We start from the raw sequence: 16,245 nt of genomic DNA on the forward strand, positions 1-16,245 counted from the left end.
AATACAAACAACACCGGCAGAGATCCGTTAGATGTCGCTGCTAGGCGACGTCCTTTTGTCCCCGGTAGAATCGGGGAAACGGACCAAGGAAAAGTGACGGGCACTTCCCTGCGCCAGGATGCCTTCGCTGCCAGAGGTGCGTTCTACCTATATCCCGCTTCTTTGAGTCGAGCTAGCGAGCTGTGCCAGATGCTAACTTGACGGTGTAGCGTCCGCGCCCTGCACAAGAGGCGCTCCTTCGGCTCGAAAAGGGCACCGCCTCTCCCAACGTCCAGCTGAACGAGGCTGCTCAAATTATCGGATTAGACCTGTCGTTATGCGCGAGCCACCCGGAGATCAACCGAGCCCCTCATGTCCCGATTCATGCGGCACCAAAGGAAGAGTGGGTTTTGCGGTGGTTGTTGAAGAAGCTGAAGGCTGGGAAGAACTATCGCGTCGAGTCGGCCTCGTTTCTCCTACTCCGACAGCTCATTGATCTTATTCCTCCGAAACAATTGGCGTCGACACTCAAAGACCAGAAGATCCTCGGCATCGTGGACCATACGATTACGGACTTGACAGATGATGTGATAGTTGGCCTTGGAGATTTGGAAAATGAGATCCAGCTTTCGGACTCCGAGACCAGCCTTACATTGAGCGAGTCGTCACCCGCAAATGAAGGATCCGGCAGAAAGGGTACAAAGCGAAAGAGGGCCAACGGGAATAACCCGGATGCGATGGACGTGGATGAGCAGCCTCGAACGCCAGCCTCATGCTTTTTGGCCTTCACTCGCCTCCTAGACTGCTTGTACAGTCTTGTCAGGCTGGCCAACCGAACGGACGGCGTTGATGAGGGCGCTCGTTCTCACCTCAGGCATGCTCTCAGGGGAGAACCTCACACCGTCGCAGTCACGCTGGGTAAAGCGTTTACACTTGCCTCTCTTGCTATTTCACAATTCTACCATGGGGGCAAGACGACAGACTTGCAGCATTTGTTTTACGTTATTCCTGCTCTCTTGGAGGTCTGGGAGTGGAGATCTCGCCGTCAGGATGGCACAGGCCAGGAATCCAGTGATGTATATCTACCTGTATTCCAGATTGGTATTACAAACTAACAGGTTTTAGGAATCATTTGCTGCGCACTGTGCTCAGCGCGCTTTAAGACTGCTACACTCTGTGCGTGCAGCCCAACTCGATACGGATGAGAGAGCCCATGTACTGCATGGTGTTGAACGTCTAGTTGCACTTCATGTTGTACTGCCGGCACGCGGGGATTTCTCCAACAGGGGCGGATCAGGTATCGACTATTCCGCTAGCGAACCGGATTGGAGCTCCGTCAAACCGGTCTCGGATACCTTGCGACCAATCCTCTGTGGTGATGAGTCCCCAGGCCAATCTGGCGACATCACTGGAAAGAAATGTTTTTGGAATGCGGTCGAGCTCATTCCACAATTCTTCGACCTTGCATCACGGTCTGTCCCTCGAGACACCTTCCGAAAGAAAACTGAAGAAGCGCCCTGGCTGGAGACTCTATTTGTCGCTGCTGCCGAGCTAGCATTCTCGTCCGTGAAGTCCAAGAGCACGACCACGTTTGTTTCCGACTTTGTGGTCATCCTGGAGCAGCTATTCCGCGTGGCTCTCAAACAGAACGTGAACTTATCACTACATACTCTTCTGACGCATGCTGCCTATACCGGACTTCTCAAGGATCAGCTCCCACAGGTTCAGTGGACTCTCATTGCTTTGCTTATTGAACTGGGAGTGGATATTTTCCTTCCAAACTCTGGGCTTGCCGACTCTGAAAAATATCTCGGAGCCTTACTCAACAAGATTGTCTTGCATTGGCGAAGTGGCCCATCCACCGACGGAAGTTCTGAAGTCATCAAATCAGGCATTATCCTCCCTCTGCTTCGCGGATTCGTGGGCGCCAGAGACCTTGCTACATTCATGGAAATCTGGTATCAGCAATTGACCGATATCGAAGACGCAAGAACGCAGGCCAACAACCTCAGCCTATTTACAGTTTGGGAAGACGATGATCTATGCAATGCGTACGGCGAACTTATGCGCAACCCTTTGAATCAAAATCTTGCTTCTGCCCAACTGGGCGCAGCGGCGGTCGAGATTCGCGGCGACGATGGTAGACTGGCCCAGACCGGTGGTGCGTACGCACAAATTCTCATTATCGAGTCTGGGTTCAGAAAACGAACCATTGATCTCACTGTTGCGAATGCCGGCCTCGAATCTGTGGTCGAGACCACTGTATCGGCACTTTCTTCGGATCAGGCTCTGCATTGGCGGTGGCGGTTGTGGAGGCTGTCTCGCAGTCTGATCGAAAACAATGTGCAGAAACCCGATGCTGGCCGCGGCTCTACTCTGATTAAACTGACTGGTGCGGCTGTAACTTCAATCAAACGCCGACATAAAGACGTCGAAAAGACGCTGAGTGCACGCCTGGAGTGCATTGAAGCATATCAATTTGTTCTTGCTGTCGTAAAACACTGCCCTACTCCCGAAAACATTGAGAAATTCTCCTCCTTGATGCAAGAAGTCATCAAACTCATGAAGACGACGTCGGCAGAGGATGCTGTCGATTCAATGGGTTCCGCTTGGGACGGCCGTTTAGAATCGGTTGCTTCGCCGACTGTCCTATCGTTAGCCTACTTCCTAGGTCTCATCCGGATACCCGATATCTGGACAGAAGTTCAGCCGGCGATGCGACGATCTCTATTTGCTCTCATTCTCTTCATCGCAACAGCTCAATATCACCCGTCTTCATCAACTCTGGACAATTTCTCGTCTGGCGCGCGTTTCCTGCAAAGTTGGGCTAGTGTCGTTTCTCATGAATACCTCCTCAATGCTCCCATTATCGTGAAAGACCTGATTGCTGTACTTTGCGAACGAGTCAAGCTGGGAGGCTCGAATGGGAAACTCTACATCGAGAGTCTACAGAGGATCCCGGCGCCTCTCGTAACTCGACATCAGAGAGGGGCTCTACTGGATTTGTTGCATGATATTTTATTGAAGCAGAACACCACTTCTGTCATCACAGTTTCAGTATTGTCACTAATGGCCAAGCTGGCCAGTCTGCCGAAATCTCTCGCTCAACTGACAAGCGACTGGGAGCCCATCTGGACGTTAGCCAAGGCACTTTCCTTGCAAGGTACGGATGTCGACCTCAAGATTATGAAGACCTTTAGATTTTTGCACCGCGCGGTTATCGCAAAGATACTTCTCCTGGCCGAAGAAGATCGCCGCAAACAATTCAAGAAGATGTACCGCAAGATCTCAGGCAGAGTCTCCAAGTTGCAGTCACTCGATAGCAGCTCTATGGAATGCTTTTATCTGAGGATTTCTCTGTTTCAACTCTGGTCTCACCGGGAGAAATTGGCAGATGCAATTGACGTTACAGAGCTCGCCGCCAGTCGCAAGAAGGTCTTTGAGTTGGTGGTGGCTGATTTGCGCTCGGCCAAGGATCAATGCAAAAAGCAACCTCTAGAAGAAACAGTTACCGTGATCAAGACACTGGACGCGTTAGAGGATTTCGAAGATCTGGCCACGAATCACGGGGAGGTCAGGAAATTCTTGTCCAAGATTGAGAGTTATGTTGAAAAGGCAGTTGACTCGGGGTCTTCTCTGAGAAGGCTCATCAGGCGCCGTGTCTTGGCCACGCAAGGTCCGGAAGAGAATGTTACTGCTCCTGTTGTGGAATACGCCGAATCCATTCCTCTCCGAAACATGTATAGCGAGGAGCAGCAGTTGTTCATCCGCGCAATGAGTGAACGGTTCCGGGCTATGTCTGCGGGTGCGCTAACCAGGGTGCTCCAAGATGTCCGCCAGTTTGGATTAGTGGGCAAACATGCCCAGTATCACTATCTTATTGCTGGATTGGCTATTTCCGCAGCGCCTCCTACCGAAGACAAGGAGAGCACTCAAGCGAAGGAGTTGTCCCTTGTCTGTACTGCGATTACTGAGTCAATAGCCCTCACTAAATCGCTCGAAGAATTCGTCCTTGCTACAGAGTGCTTGGATGTTTTGATTCGTAGCCATCCCCGCTGCATCTCCCAATACAACGTCGACAGCATCCTCTCGTGCGTCGCTACATGCGCTTCGAAACTCGGACCCCGGATTAGTCCTGACGCCTCCGGAACAATTTACATTCGCTTATGCCAAACAATGGGTCTGCTTCTAGGGCTTCACCGCCAGAAAATGGGAGGTCGTTTCCATCTGGTCCTGTTAGCCCTACAGCGGCTGCTCCAGTGCCTATTTGCCAGGCCGAAGAAACGCAGCCGACTAGCTAGATCTGACTCAGAATACGGCAAACAGCCATACTGGCTTTCCCAGTTGAACGCTGCACATGCCATCCATTTCACCCGCCTTCTTACATCCCTCTGTGACCCGACAGTTTCCGCTGTTTCGCGGCCGATGCCAGGAGCTGCAGGTTACGAGGGACTGACGGACCAGACGAAAAAGGCCAAGCAAATTGCTGGACAATATCTACAGTACTTGATCATGGAATATGCCCAAGCCTCTCTCCGCAGCGCTCTGCATCCGGACGTGAAGGCGGCCCTTATGCCGGGGTTGTACTCGGTGCTGGATGTGATGTCACGTGATACTATGCGGGCGATGAACGCGGGGCTGGATATCTCTGGAAGGGCGATGTTCAAGGCGCTGTATGATGATTATATGAAGTTTGGTAAGTGGAATAAAGGGTAGTTGTACTTTATACAATAGGAATAGATATTTATACCACTTCAATGTTCCTGCACTGCCGATCTGTCAAAACTCCGGGTGGTTACCACGTGAAGAGGAAAAAGAAAAATAAGGGGAAAATAATAAGTAAGAGTAAGGGGTAAGAAAGTAAGGGTAAGAGATAGAAAGGGAAGAGAAAATAAGGGTAGGGGTAAGAAGATCACATGACGAGAAAATGAAGCTTTCTGAGAGTCGAGAGCGCCAGATCAAACCATAAAATAGTGGGCCCAGTTGTTATGGCACCATCCCTGACGAAGAGCCCCCGAGGTTCTACTTTGCACTATCGATAACGTACCTTATCTTTTTACTCGATCAGATCGAGTCAGCATCAGGAACCCACCTGGGCGCCGTGGAGAGATACGGAGTCCGCCCGTTGCAGGCTGCGGTGTCTGTGAATGGTCGAAGCTCAAAATGCGGAGAGACGCCATCTCCAGTCATTCTCCACCAGCCTCTGATAACGCTCCAAACCCAGCCCTGTTAGTCGTCGGAATAGTGCAACGAAATTCTCATGGAGGGTGATAAGGACCAGCATGCCCAGGGTCGGCGTGGCCGATCGGTGTCTTGGGCGCAACTCCTCGGGCCAATTCGCGTGGCTTCTTATCAAAAGATGCTCCATCTCCAGACTTCTGGATGGTCGGCAGCCAACTTGGGATGACGATATGCAACGGTCTTTGATCGCGCATCCTTTTATATATTTCTTCCATCCCCTGCTCATGGACTCCCAAATGATCTTGACGTCCTCAAATCCCCGCTGTCGGATCAGGTCATCGAGATAAACTTGGGCCTTCCGTGGTTCCTTGTTGCGTCATTATCTTGATCCTACCTCGTCCATTCACTGTTGATTACATCAGGAACGTCAGTACTTTGCTGCCTCGCGTTGGCTTGTTGAGGGTTCCTTTTTTCACATCTTTCATCTCTGCACATCTGGGCAAAATGCCTAGGATCAAGCGATGGATCGAAAAGCTGGAGGTGGAGTCGCAGCCGGGGTTGACCAACACCCAGTTAATGTTGACGAACCATGACTTGCGCCCAGGTGAGTTTCGGTATGCTCCCGCTATCTCCGTGGGGGAGGCTAACGGTCACGCAGTCGACCCCGATCGCCGGCTTTGGAGGTGGTATAACTTTGTTACTTTCTGGATTGCGGACTCACTGAACATCGTGAGTCCTTTTACTACTACGATTTTGCGACGTCCGAAGCGGCAAAGCTAATATGCTGCCTGCATAGAACACATGGATGATTTCCTCCTCGATGATTGTTGATGGCTTGTCCTGGTGGCAAGCGTGGCTTTGCGTCTGGTTTGGTTATTTCCTCGCGGCCTGCTTCGTCTGTTTGACCGGTCGCATTGGTGCTGTTTATCATATATCTTTCCCCGTTGTTTGTCGATCATCGTTTGGAGTCTGGGGCTCCCTGTGGCCAGTCTTGAACCGCACCGTTATGGCCATCATCTGGTATGGTGTTCAGGGGTATATTGGAGGTGAGGTTTCCCGCCGTATCGGTGTTCAACCTAACATGGCTATTAGGGCAATGCATCACACTGATGATTCGGGCAATTTGGCCAAGTTACGAGAACCTGCCGAATGGTATACCCGAAATCTCAGGCGTTGATACGAAGAATTTCCTGAGTTTCTTCCTTTTCTGGTTGCTCTCACTGCCTGCCCTATGGTTTCCAGTTCATCAACTTCGCCATCTCTTCACTGTCAAGTCGATTTACTCCCCCATTGCCGCCATTGCTTTCTTTGCCTGGGCAATCGCGCGTGCCAATGGACTGGGTCCAATTGTCAATCAATCGCATACAGTCCATGGAAGCACGCTGGCCTGGGCCGTTGTTAAGTCGCTCATGAGCTGCATGGGCAACTTTGCTGCTTTGATCATGAACGATCCAGACTTTTCCAGGTTTGCTCGGAAGCCCAAGGATGCTCTATGGGCGCAGTTGTTCACAATCCCCATCGGATTCGGCATCACTTCGTTCATCGGTATCATTGCATCCTCATCTTCTTCCGTTATCTTCGGCGGAGAGCCGATTTGGAACCCTCTTGACCTTCTAGGAAGATTCCTCCAGGGAGCCAGCTCGGCTGAACGCTTTGGCATCTTTATTATCGCCCTCGGCTTTGCCCTGGCTCAGCTGGGAACCAACATCTCTGCAAACTCGGTCTCCGCTGGTACGGATATGACCGCTTTGCTTCCGCGGTACCTCAATATCAGGCGGGGTAGCTACATCTGTGCGGCAATTGGCTTGGCCATGTGTCCGGTACGCAATACCCTTCTTTCCCCCGTTCGCTAGGTAATCTAATCTATTGATAGTGGAACCTCGTGTCTGATTCCAACCAATTCACCACTTACCTATCCGCCTATTCTATCTTCCTCTCCGCCATCGCAGGCGTGATGATTTGCGATTACTATGTCAACCGTAAAGGCTATCTCGTTGTTAGTGACCTCTACACAGCTTCAAAGGACTCCGTCTACCGCTTCGAATACGGCTTCTCCTGGCAAGCCTACGCCGCGTACCTCTCTGGCATCATGATCAACATTGTCGGTTTCGTCGGCCAAGTCGGCCGCGAAGTCCCAATTGGCGCCACGTACGTCTACAACATCAACTACGTCTCCGGCTTCGTTGTTTCCGCCGCCATGTACTTCATCCTTACACGCATCTTCCCTACCAAGGCGACAAGCGATACCTGGAATGAAGTCAATTACGACCTCGATATCAATTCAGAGGGACATGACATTGAGGAGGAGATTCATGCAACTGGAAAGCCAGTGGGTTTTGAGACCTCGACCTCCCAGTCGAGTCCGCCGAGCGAATATAAGACTGCTAAGGCGGGGACTGCAGGCGTATAGATTGCGATGCGGCGGGGTTTGCTTTTGCTTGGTATGACGAATTTTTAATGAATGTACACTCACGATTGTCGCTATGAACCAAATATGGAATCCTTGCTGCTTATACCTGCAGCTACGCCCCAATCATCTTCCACACCCATGTAGCTCGCAGGACATAAGCCATTCCCCTGCAAGTGCAGAAGGTCGTGCCTTCCTAGAACGCAACACCATGAACCAAATTAGGAAGGTGGGAGGGGTCCTGTCCCGTCCGGTCGCTCCTTCCTCCTGGTGGGATATAGTGGCAACTGGAGGGAGGGCAGGGCACTGTATCGTTCCTTCCGCTTCGGGTGGCCAAGCATCCCCGGTTCCGCGTCATGCCTTTCAGAAAACGAAAGTACGATGAGCCTTTGAATGGATTGCTCCTTACAAATCCTTCTCAATAAGCTGAACGCACCTTCCTGTCTTACTGCGCCAAAAAGAAGTCTACGGCAGGAAGTTGCAAAGGGCCTTATCATGATCGTTCCTTCCTATGTAGACAGTAGTCATACCTTCTTAATATAAAGACTCCTCGTATAAGGCAGGTGCGATGGAGTCGGTTGCTCCTTCCTTGAGACGGAGCTGTCTCGTTCCTTCCATCTCGGGCGGTCGCGCCTCCCCACCTCATACCTCAGCCTGGAGGGAAGGTGTGAAGGATTTTGACAGTCGCTCTTTCCCCGCCATGCAAGTAGAGGTCCGGGTGCGCGCCTTTCCAGTCGGGAGACGCATAACAAATGGGGGCATAATTACGACCGTGGTTGCTCTTTCATTGGGCAGTGGACTAAGTAGCACAGTTACAGTATGCACTAGATTAGACTCACTTCACTACACCAAGGTGAAAAAGAGATTCCAAGGGGTGCTTTCGTTCTTGATTGAACTATAGGTACTAGTACTGATAGGGTTGGTCTGCGGTAGATGTAGTTAGGGTTGGACCGCTGGTCAAGGTTCCCCTTCTCCCTGGTGAGCGGATATGATCAGAACCGGGAGCCTCACAACACATCGATGGCGCTAATGCCTGATCTGTAGCCCGCCGATGGCATGACAGCACATCAAAGGATCTAGGCTATGAAGGACGATGTTCGTTTGCGCCGCTGTTTAGTCGGGGACCGAAACGAGCAGGCGTGACGTCACGGGATGGTGAAGGCAGTGAAATCTCACCAAATCGACTCTCCAGAAAGCACAACACTGGCTTGGTTCTGTATGCTTCAAGCCTTCAACGAGCGTATCTTTTGACTCAATTTTGACTCACTCAGGTCTCGCTTGTTGTTAGCTTCATTGCTAGCTTGTGTATACGCTTATAAAAGGTCGCTGTGTCGCTCGCTCGGTTTGTTTTCTTTTTTCTTCATCATCGCTGGTTGGCGTCTTAGGTCTCTCAAGCTTTGCTCGAAGCGCTCGAAGTAATTGGATCCAGTTATATAACCTACCCACACATTCTTTCATTCCGCTCCAACTCATTCTTACATTACCCAACACCTCGTACCCGACTCTCCGAACATCAACCAACAGCATGGCTGCCACCAGTGCTCTCCCCCAAACCCTGCGCTCCATCACCACCACCAAGATCAAGGAACTTTCCAAGCAGCGCGCCCTTTTCGATAAGCGCCGTGAGAAGATCATTCAGTCCGCCAACGCCGCCTCTGACCTGCGAATCAAGGCCCGAGTCCTCCTGGAGGGCGTCACCAAACTCAAAGGTCACGCCAACGACGCATTCGACAAGGAGGACCTCGACGTTGATGCAGAATCATTCGAAACCCCGGTTACGGACGGGACGGAGCGCGCAGTGCATGCCAACATTCGCCGATTCCTCCTGCAGGGAAGATATGACCCATCTGTATCGGAATCGACCCTGAAGGAGTGGATTGAGTCGCTTGAAGGGGAGATAATGTACATGGAGCGGGCGCATGATCATGCCTCTTTCTACAGTGCGCTTGTGACGGAGTGGCTGGGAGATCTCGAGGCATCTGGAGCGGCTCCGGTTTTCAACGACGAAGGGGAAGCTACCGAGGACTTCGACATGGAGAATGTTGGTCGCGCCGAGATGCATGAGCAGAGGCAGATATGGGAGGATATCGTGTTTAGCGGGTCCCATGTCGACCCTGAAGCGATCCGCGCGTACCTCGACGACCTTTTCACCCAAACCTCGCTCTCTCAGCAGGCACTGAAGGAGCTACGCGAGAGTATTCGGTCTTTTGCGACGGGTCTCTCGGCGAAGAAGACCTGGGTTACTGTCGACGATCTCGACTGGGTTTCTCAGTCACTGCAGAAAACCGACCTTTTGACGAAGGAGAAGATGGGAATTCTCAAGGAGCTCATGCGGAATCAAGCAGTTGCCCAAGAAGTTGCTGACGTTCTGAACATGCGCCTTGCCTCCCTGGACAGCTGGGCCTGGCCTGATGAGGGCATCCCCGTCGAAATGCGCCGTCAACTAAATGGAAAGTATCGGGTGTTTATGGATGAGGACCTGCTGGACAGCCTCATGTTCCAGTACCTGGGTCTCCAATGGTCTGTGGCTTTCCGGGATGCATTCGTTACCTTTTTGAACTCGCGCGGTTGGAAGACACAGCGCGATCATATTCCCGAACAGGACAGGCTGCGCCGGAGTTATTTTGTCGGTATTCCTCGCTTCCACGGGGTTAATAGTGTGAACGATGAAAGACAGCGGGTCTATAAGGAAGACTACTTTATGACCCAGCTGCCTTCTTCGCTCGGGGCGGATATACAAAACTATGACGAAGACAACAGTGATGAAAAGCGTCCCCGCAATGCCCTGGAAACAAAACACTCTCTTCTTCACCTCCTGCTCACGGAATCAATCCTTCACACAACGCTGCATGGACAGTTCACGGCGATCCGGTCCGACTTCAAATGGTTTGGCCCATCTCTCCCTCACGCCACGATGCTCACCGTCCTTTCCTACTTTGGTGTCCCTCAGGAGTGGCTTGACGTTTTCCGCACGTTTCTCCAAGCACCGATGAAGTTCGTTCACGACGGTCCAAACGCCACGCCCTCGGTCCGGAAAACCGGAATTCCCATGAGCCACACACTCTCTACGGTCATGGGAGAAGCCGTTCTTTTCTGCATGGACTATGCTGTGAACCAGAGAACCGACGGCGCATACCTCTACCGACTGCACGATGACTTCTGGTTTTGGGGTCAAGAAAAGACGTGCGTTCAGGCGTGGACCGCTATGACCGAGTTCGCCAAAGTCTTTGGCCTAGAGTTCAACGAGGAGAAGACGGGCTCTGTACGCTGGGAGGGGACTAGCGAGAACATGCCTCAGATTCTGGCCCCCGCTTCGGTGAACTCTGAAGAAAAGGCCTCGCTTCCGACCGGCGACATCCGCTGGGGCTTTTTGAAGCTCGACTCTCATGAACGCCGCTTCGTCATCGATCAGGACCAAGTTACAGAGCACATTTCCGAACTCCAGCGTCAGCTCTCCGCCTGCAAGAGCGTTCTTTCCTGGATTCAAGCGTGGAACGGCTACTTTGGCCGATTTTTCGTCAACAACTTCGCCACACCCGCAGTCTGCTTTGGAAGGGAACATATCGACATGGCCATCTCCACACTGAGCCAGATCGAACGCATCCTTTTCGCCGAGAGCAATGGCGGCGGCGTCACAGGTCGTTTGCGGAAGATCATCGCGGCGCGGTTCAACGTCCACGACATCCCCGAGGGCCTGTTTTACTTCCCCATCGAACTCGGCGGCCTCAACCTCATCAACCCTTATATCCCCCTGCTCGCCATGCGCGAGGACATCAAGCAGACGCCGCACCGTCGGATCCAGAAGGCCTTCCTCATCGAAGAGAACAAGTACCTGTCTGAGAAGGAGTACGTTGAGCAGAACGGACCCCGGAACCCGCTAGTCTTCAACAGTATTGCCGGCAAACCCGAGGTCAACATCCCAACGGACTTTCTGTCTCTAGACGAGTTCATGAGGTATGCCGAGTGCTTCAGCCGCCCGCTCCTGGACGCCTATCAGGATCTGATACGCGTTCCGGATCAAGTCAGCGTTAACCTCACGCCTACCATGAAAGGCAATTTGACATTGAGTCTGACTGGGAAGTCGGCGAGGATGATCTCCAACAACTGGGAGAGCATGTCGCCGTACTGGCGTTGGACGGCGGAGCTGTATCGGGACGGAATGGTGAGGAGATATGGAAATATGGCAGCCGTGAACCGAGAGTTCATGCCCGTTGGTGTGGTTGAGACTCTGAAGGAGGGAAAATTCCGCTGGCATGGTTAGGTACATGGTTCTTGTAAATAATATCACAAAGTCACGAAGTCATGAAGACGTAGCTAATCGGTATAGCTTTTCAGATAATATCATTATTGGCTGCTGCTGAGTTGAAATTCGTCTAAAAGCCTTCTTAGGCGCTCTTTTTCTCTGTCTCCGCTGAAGATAGAATCAACTGCTCGCCGTAATATTTTTATAATTTCACTCCGATCAAGCTGAAAGTGCTCTGCCGCCAAGAGATATTCTGTTGACACAGGGCTGCAGAAGAAGCCCACATCGTCGGTCTGTAAAGTTAGCTCAACCCGAAGCCAGTGTCGAGATGGGGTCCTCACGCAGAGAGCAATCGGACAATCCTCGTGCCTCCAATATCCAAAATGATGGTCGAGAAACCCTCCATCGAACATCTTCGCGTGAACATTGCATGATATGCATAACTCCAGTCCTAGTCGCCTTCGCGCAATCTCCTGCTTGATATCTTCGGGAACGTGAATGACATGGCCCAGGCGATCGGGATTGAAGGACAGCATGGTTTCTAACTCAGCACGAAGTTCTGCAGAGTGGATCTCAGCAAAATGGACGGTCAGGCCTAGGCCATGCTCTTTGGCCTTAGCGAACGCATCTCGACAAAGCGCGATATCACCCTTCGTTGGGTTCCCGCAGACATCGACGCCGACTACGCCGCGCGCTCGATTAGCGATTGCTAGGTCAACTATCTCGTTTGCGTGCGTCGAGTCATGTACGAGCTGGCCGCGGTCCATGCCTAGGATGAGGTATATGGACATCCTGTCATTATTCTGGGATCTGAATGCATCGATTGTATCCAGGACGGTGGAAAGGTACTGGTCGCGGGTAAAACTAGAGCCTGGCGCTGCGCGTGGAATTGTACGGAGCTCAAGGTAGCGAACACCATCCGATAGGAAATCTTCGAGGACTGAATTTGTGGCAAACGCAATGGTGTCGAGATCGCGCACCAGATGATAGATGGATTGGTTGAAGGTGTTGAAGAAACTGTGCATTCATGGTTAGCACGCTTCCTTCGAGTTCGCCAAATAAATTTTATTCATACTAAATGCTTATATTGCGAAAGACCTACGTGTTGAGAGAAAAGTCCACCTTCCCTGGAGGCATCACCACCCACGGATCCTCTACGTCGAAGGCTGGATCGCGAGCTTTCTTCTGGAACCATATCTCATGGAGACATTGGCGGCTAATGCTACCGCTGAGATGGGCGTGCAACTGGATAGAGTGGTATTAGTATGATGCTCACATTTGATCTAAGGATCAGGAACATACCTCGATCTTTGGAAGCGATCTGGTAAATTGGGAATCCACTGGTTTCGAGAGTCCCATCACGGCGGGTCTGTTTCGGAGATAATCAATCGTATCGCGATCCACAACGGGAAAAGGGTGTAAACTGTAAGGTAGATAGGGAAAGAAAATGGCTGGACGGGAAGGGGGGAGTCAGTGAAGGTGAGGTTGAAACGAAGTTGATCACGAGGAAGGAGCGATGCAGGTTCCCGCCTTCCTAGCTTTGCGCAACTTACATACAATCTATGGCGACTCACAACACTGAGTATCTACTGTATATTCTCGATATTGATCGACAAGCATTCGATCGATTTACAGAAACCCGATGATCTGGAATCCCCCACAGTCCACTCCTGCAATGACTTGCATATCACGTTTGTTTCAGCCAAACTTAGATTCTACCTAGCATAAAAGGTGCATTCCGCCGCTTTACCGCGGCCGGGCAGCAAGCGCGTTTCATCAGACGAACTCTCAACTTGTTACATTCCCAGTGTGGAATATGCTTCGTCTGCGGTGTCCCCTCCATAACAGCGAATGGATCCCTTCCACATCCATGCCTGCAATAATGCTTCCAACATCAGACCACCACCAACTTTAGGCAAGAATGCAGCAAATCTCCGTAATATTAGCAGGCTCGTAGGTGCCCTTGCTTCACCCTTGCCGAAGCAGTCTAATCCTGCCGGATGATTGTGGCCGTACTGTGCGAACTGTCGGCTGCCCGGTTACTCTGGGCAACAAGCAAGATTTTGTTCAAGGTCGTTCTTATCCAGGCTGTCTTCAGAAACTCCTGTAGCACAAGTAGTATACACGATAGTTCACGAAAGCGGGAACATAGGCCTGCGCTGAATGATATGGACAGCTTTACAGCGATGTTCCGCGCGCATGAGTTAATTGATGTTCTCAGGCACACGATATCGGCACCCCGGCAACATAAGATCGTCCCGTGTCTCGTCTCACATCATTCTCGACTCAGGGGCTAGTCTCTGGGAGCGTTTCCGGCAAATGGAAGGATACGGTTATATGAACGGTTTCGGATAGATGGCAGGTATGCACCTCGTTGCTCGAGGCTAGAACTCGAACGAGTGTGGCCGGAGGTGGAAGATAGCGGGCCGGCGTAAGCCAGTCTGGAGCAGTTGGCAAATGGCGCACGATTCCATGGTCGGAGAGACAAGTATCTCGCAAATCATCTCTTCTATCGCTGAGAATACTGTCGCATCGCCTTGGGTACGGCCTCGAAGCCATTTCCATATCGGGTCATGATCGCGAAGTAAGCATCCTGGCGTTGAGGACATTGGCATTCATCAGTGAGCGACAATTGGCATTTCAATGCCCTCAGTATCATGCCAGAGACGCGTCCTCCCAACAGCTGATTGCTCCGTACGTTGGAGAATTGTTCGCTGGAGCACTGCCATTGAAGGAATCGTAAACTTTGTTCATAAGCATCCTGGTCGCATGCGCCTTACTCATGGAGATTGGGAATAGTTATCTTGGCGGAGAGCTGCTCTGAGAATATCTTCTCCCACGCAACGTGGCGAAGTATCATTGACTGTAGATGAGCCGCAAACTGCGTCCCGCTTCCTGCTCCTTCGCTGGCCCAGGCCAAAGCTTCAGCCTAAGGCTGTGCCCAGCTGCGCGCTCCATCGAAAAGCGGAGATTGTCCCACAAGCCACCGGCGGTACCGAAGATTGGAAGGGTGACAGGAACCTCGAAAATAATTCCCTGACCATGGAGCTTGGGCAAATCCGCGGCCAGATCTGTGTTGGACCTTTAGCATTGCGGGTTGACACGACGCCGGGCGCCATGCATAACAGCTTTCTCGTGTCTCTGTCTCCGTGTCTCAGGTGGGCTTCTGCCTGCGGATTGGGCCATTGGCATAATTAATGTGCTTCCTTACGGTGTTTCTCGAAGGATTCTCGAAGCCAGTCAGGCTTTGACCAGATCCATTCAGGTGATTGGCCGAGCGACTCCATAAGTAGCTATATTTAGGTGGAGATCCGGAACGGGTTCAGGTTAGAAGGGAAAAAGGGCTCGGTGGACTCCCACCGTCCAGGTCCAAGTGAGAATAGCAACGTTTCCAAGCTCTCCAGCGAATTCTGGCGGCCGTAAATTCGCTAGCGAGAGGATAGGGCTGAGTCTCGCGTACTTGTAATACTTCTTACAATTGCAAGATGCGTATTCCAAGTTGTATCGTAGACTGAGAGTGATTGAGTGAGACCAGGCACCTGCATTGAAAAATCTTGTCCTGTTCTCGTGGCTTGGCTCTTGTCGCTTCCTTATTGCTCTGAAATCCAGGTGATCTTTTTCGATGCGCTCGCACAATAGGGCTGAGAGATGTGCCAAATTCACGCCATTCTGGGTCAGAGCTGGCTCAGTCAGTCCTCGTATCAATCCAGTCATGGGTCCCGAGAAGTGAGAACCAGGCAAGCAGAGGCTCAACCGTATGCGACTGACCCGAACAGTGAGAGTTTAGATTGGGAGCCATACCACCGTATCTCAGCACAGTCGTAATGCAGGATTGCGGCGTAACGGGCAAAGTATGCCACGACAGTCGTGAGGCTGAGCCTTACAGCCCCCAGTGTGACAGAATTGCTTCGATTCTCAGCTGGCCCACTTACTCATTTACGATGAACGAGGTCGCCAAGTGTTGAGCGTGTACAGAAGCTCCACATGTTAGAGATACAACGTCGTTCAGAGAAACGGCTATGCAACGAGCGTTGCCGGAATTTGTGTAGCGTTGGTGGTCAAAAACCTTGCGTGCAGAACACTCAACTATCAGCAGGGATTAGAAAAGATGTCAGCTTGGGCGATTATCACTTACTATCAAGCCACAAGTCCGCGGCACGGTCGTTAAAAGGGAGGCATTAGCCCAAAGCGAAAGTCTTCGCATCCGCTATAGGAAGTATAAAAGGAGGAAGCAAGCATTGAGAATGGAATCAGAAAAAAATACTAGGCTAAGGTTTTTCAACGCACGTAATGAGAGAATGATTAGCGATCACGCGGCTGGAGAAAAAGCAATTTTCATATGCAAACGGCAGTTTCACACTACTATGTACGTATTAATATCTGAGCTACGAATGAACCACATCAGGATTCTCGCCTTTTGATGAGTAGTAGAAGC

At 51.4% G+C, this 16,245-nt stretch overlaps 3 protein-coding genes across 3 annotated transcripts; 2 read left to right on the forward strand and 1 right to left on the reverse strand.

Annotated features, from left to right (window-relative positions):
- The first annotated feature begins 27 nt into the window (after positions 1-27).
- On the forward strand, positions 28-4,727 carry BDV17DRAFT_973 (ribosome biogenesis protein URB2). The gene is made up of 3 exons (XM_073765423.1): positions 28-136; positions 210-1,055; positions 1,105-4,727. The coding sequence occupies exons 1-3, from the start codon at positions 119-121 to the stop codon at positions 4,693-4,695; spliced, it is 4,455 nt and encodes a 1,484-aa protein (XP_073620952.1). The 5' UTR covers positions 28-118; the 3' UTR covers positions 4,696-4,727.
- Positions 4,728-5,016: 289 nt separating this feature from the next.
- On the forward strand, positions 5,017-7,913 carry BDV17DRAFT_248384 (nucleobase cation symporter-1 family protein). Its single transcript, XM_073756092.1, has 5 exons — positions 5,017-5,764; positions 5,819-5,889; positions 5,957-6,206; positions 6,253-6,980; positions 7,034-7,913. Exons 1-5 carry the CDS (start codon positions 5,665-5,667, stop codon positions 7,568-7,570), a joined length of 1,686 nt encoding a protein of 561 aa, XP_073620953.1. The 5' UTR covers positions 5,017-5,664; the 3' UTR covers positions 7,571-7,913.
- Positions 7,914-11,869: 3,956 nt separating this feature from the next.
- On the reverse strand, positions 11,870-13,294 carry BDV17DRAFT_1020 (putative adenosine deaminase). Its single transcript, XM_073753705.1, has 4 exons — positions 13,113-13,294; positions 12,913-13,055; positions 12,152-12,827; positions 11,870-12,103 (listed from the first exon to the last, which is right to left on the reverse strand). Exons 1-4 carry the CDS (start codon positions 13,167-13,169, stop codon positions 11,912-11,914), a joined length of 1,068 nt encoding a protein of 355 aa, XP_073620954.1. The 5' UTR covers positions 13,170-13,294; the 3' UTR covers positions 11,870-11,911.
- Positions 13,295-16,245: the final 2,951 nt, after the last annotated feature.

The sequence above is a fragment of the Aspergillus undulatus genome (genome assembly GCF_047715775.1).
Source record: "Aspergillus undulatus strain CBS 261.88 unplaced genomic scaffold BDV17scaffold_1, whole genome shotgun sequence".
Lineage (NCBI taxonomy): Eukaryota > Fungi > Ascomycota > Eurotiomycetes > Eurotiales > Aspergillaceae > Aspergillus > Aspergillus undulatus.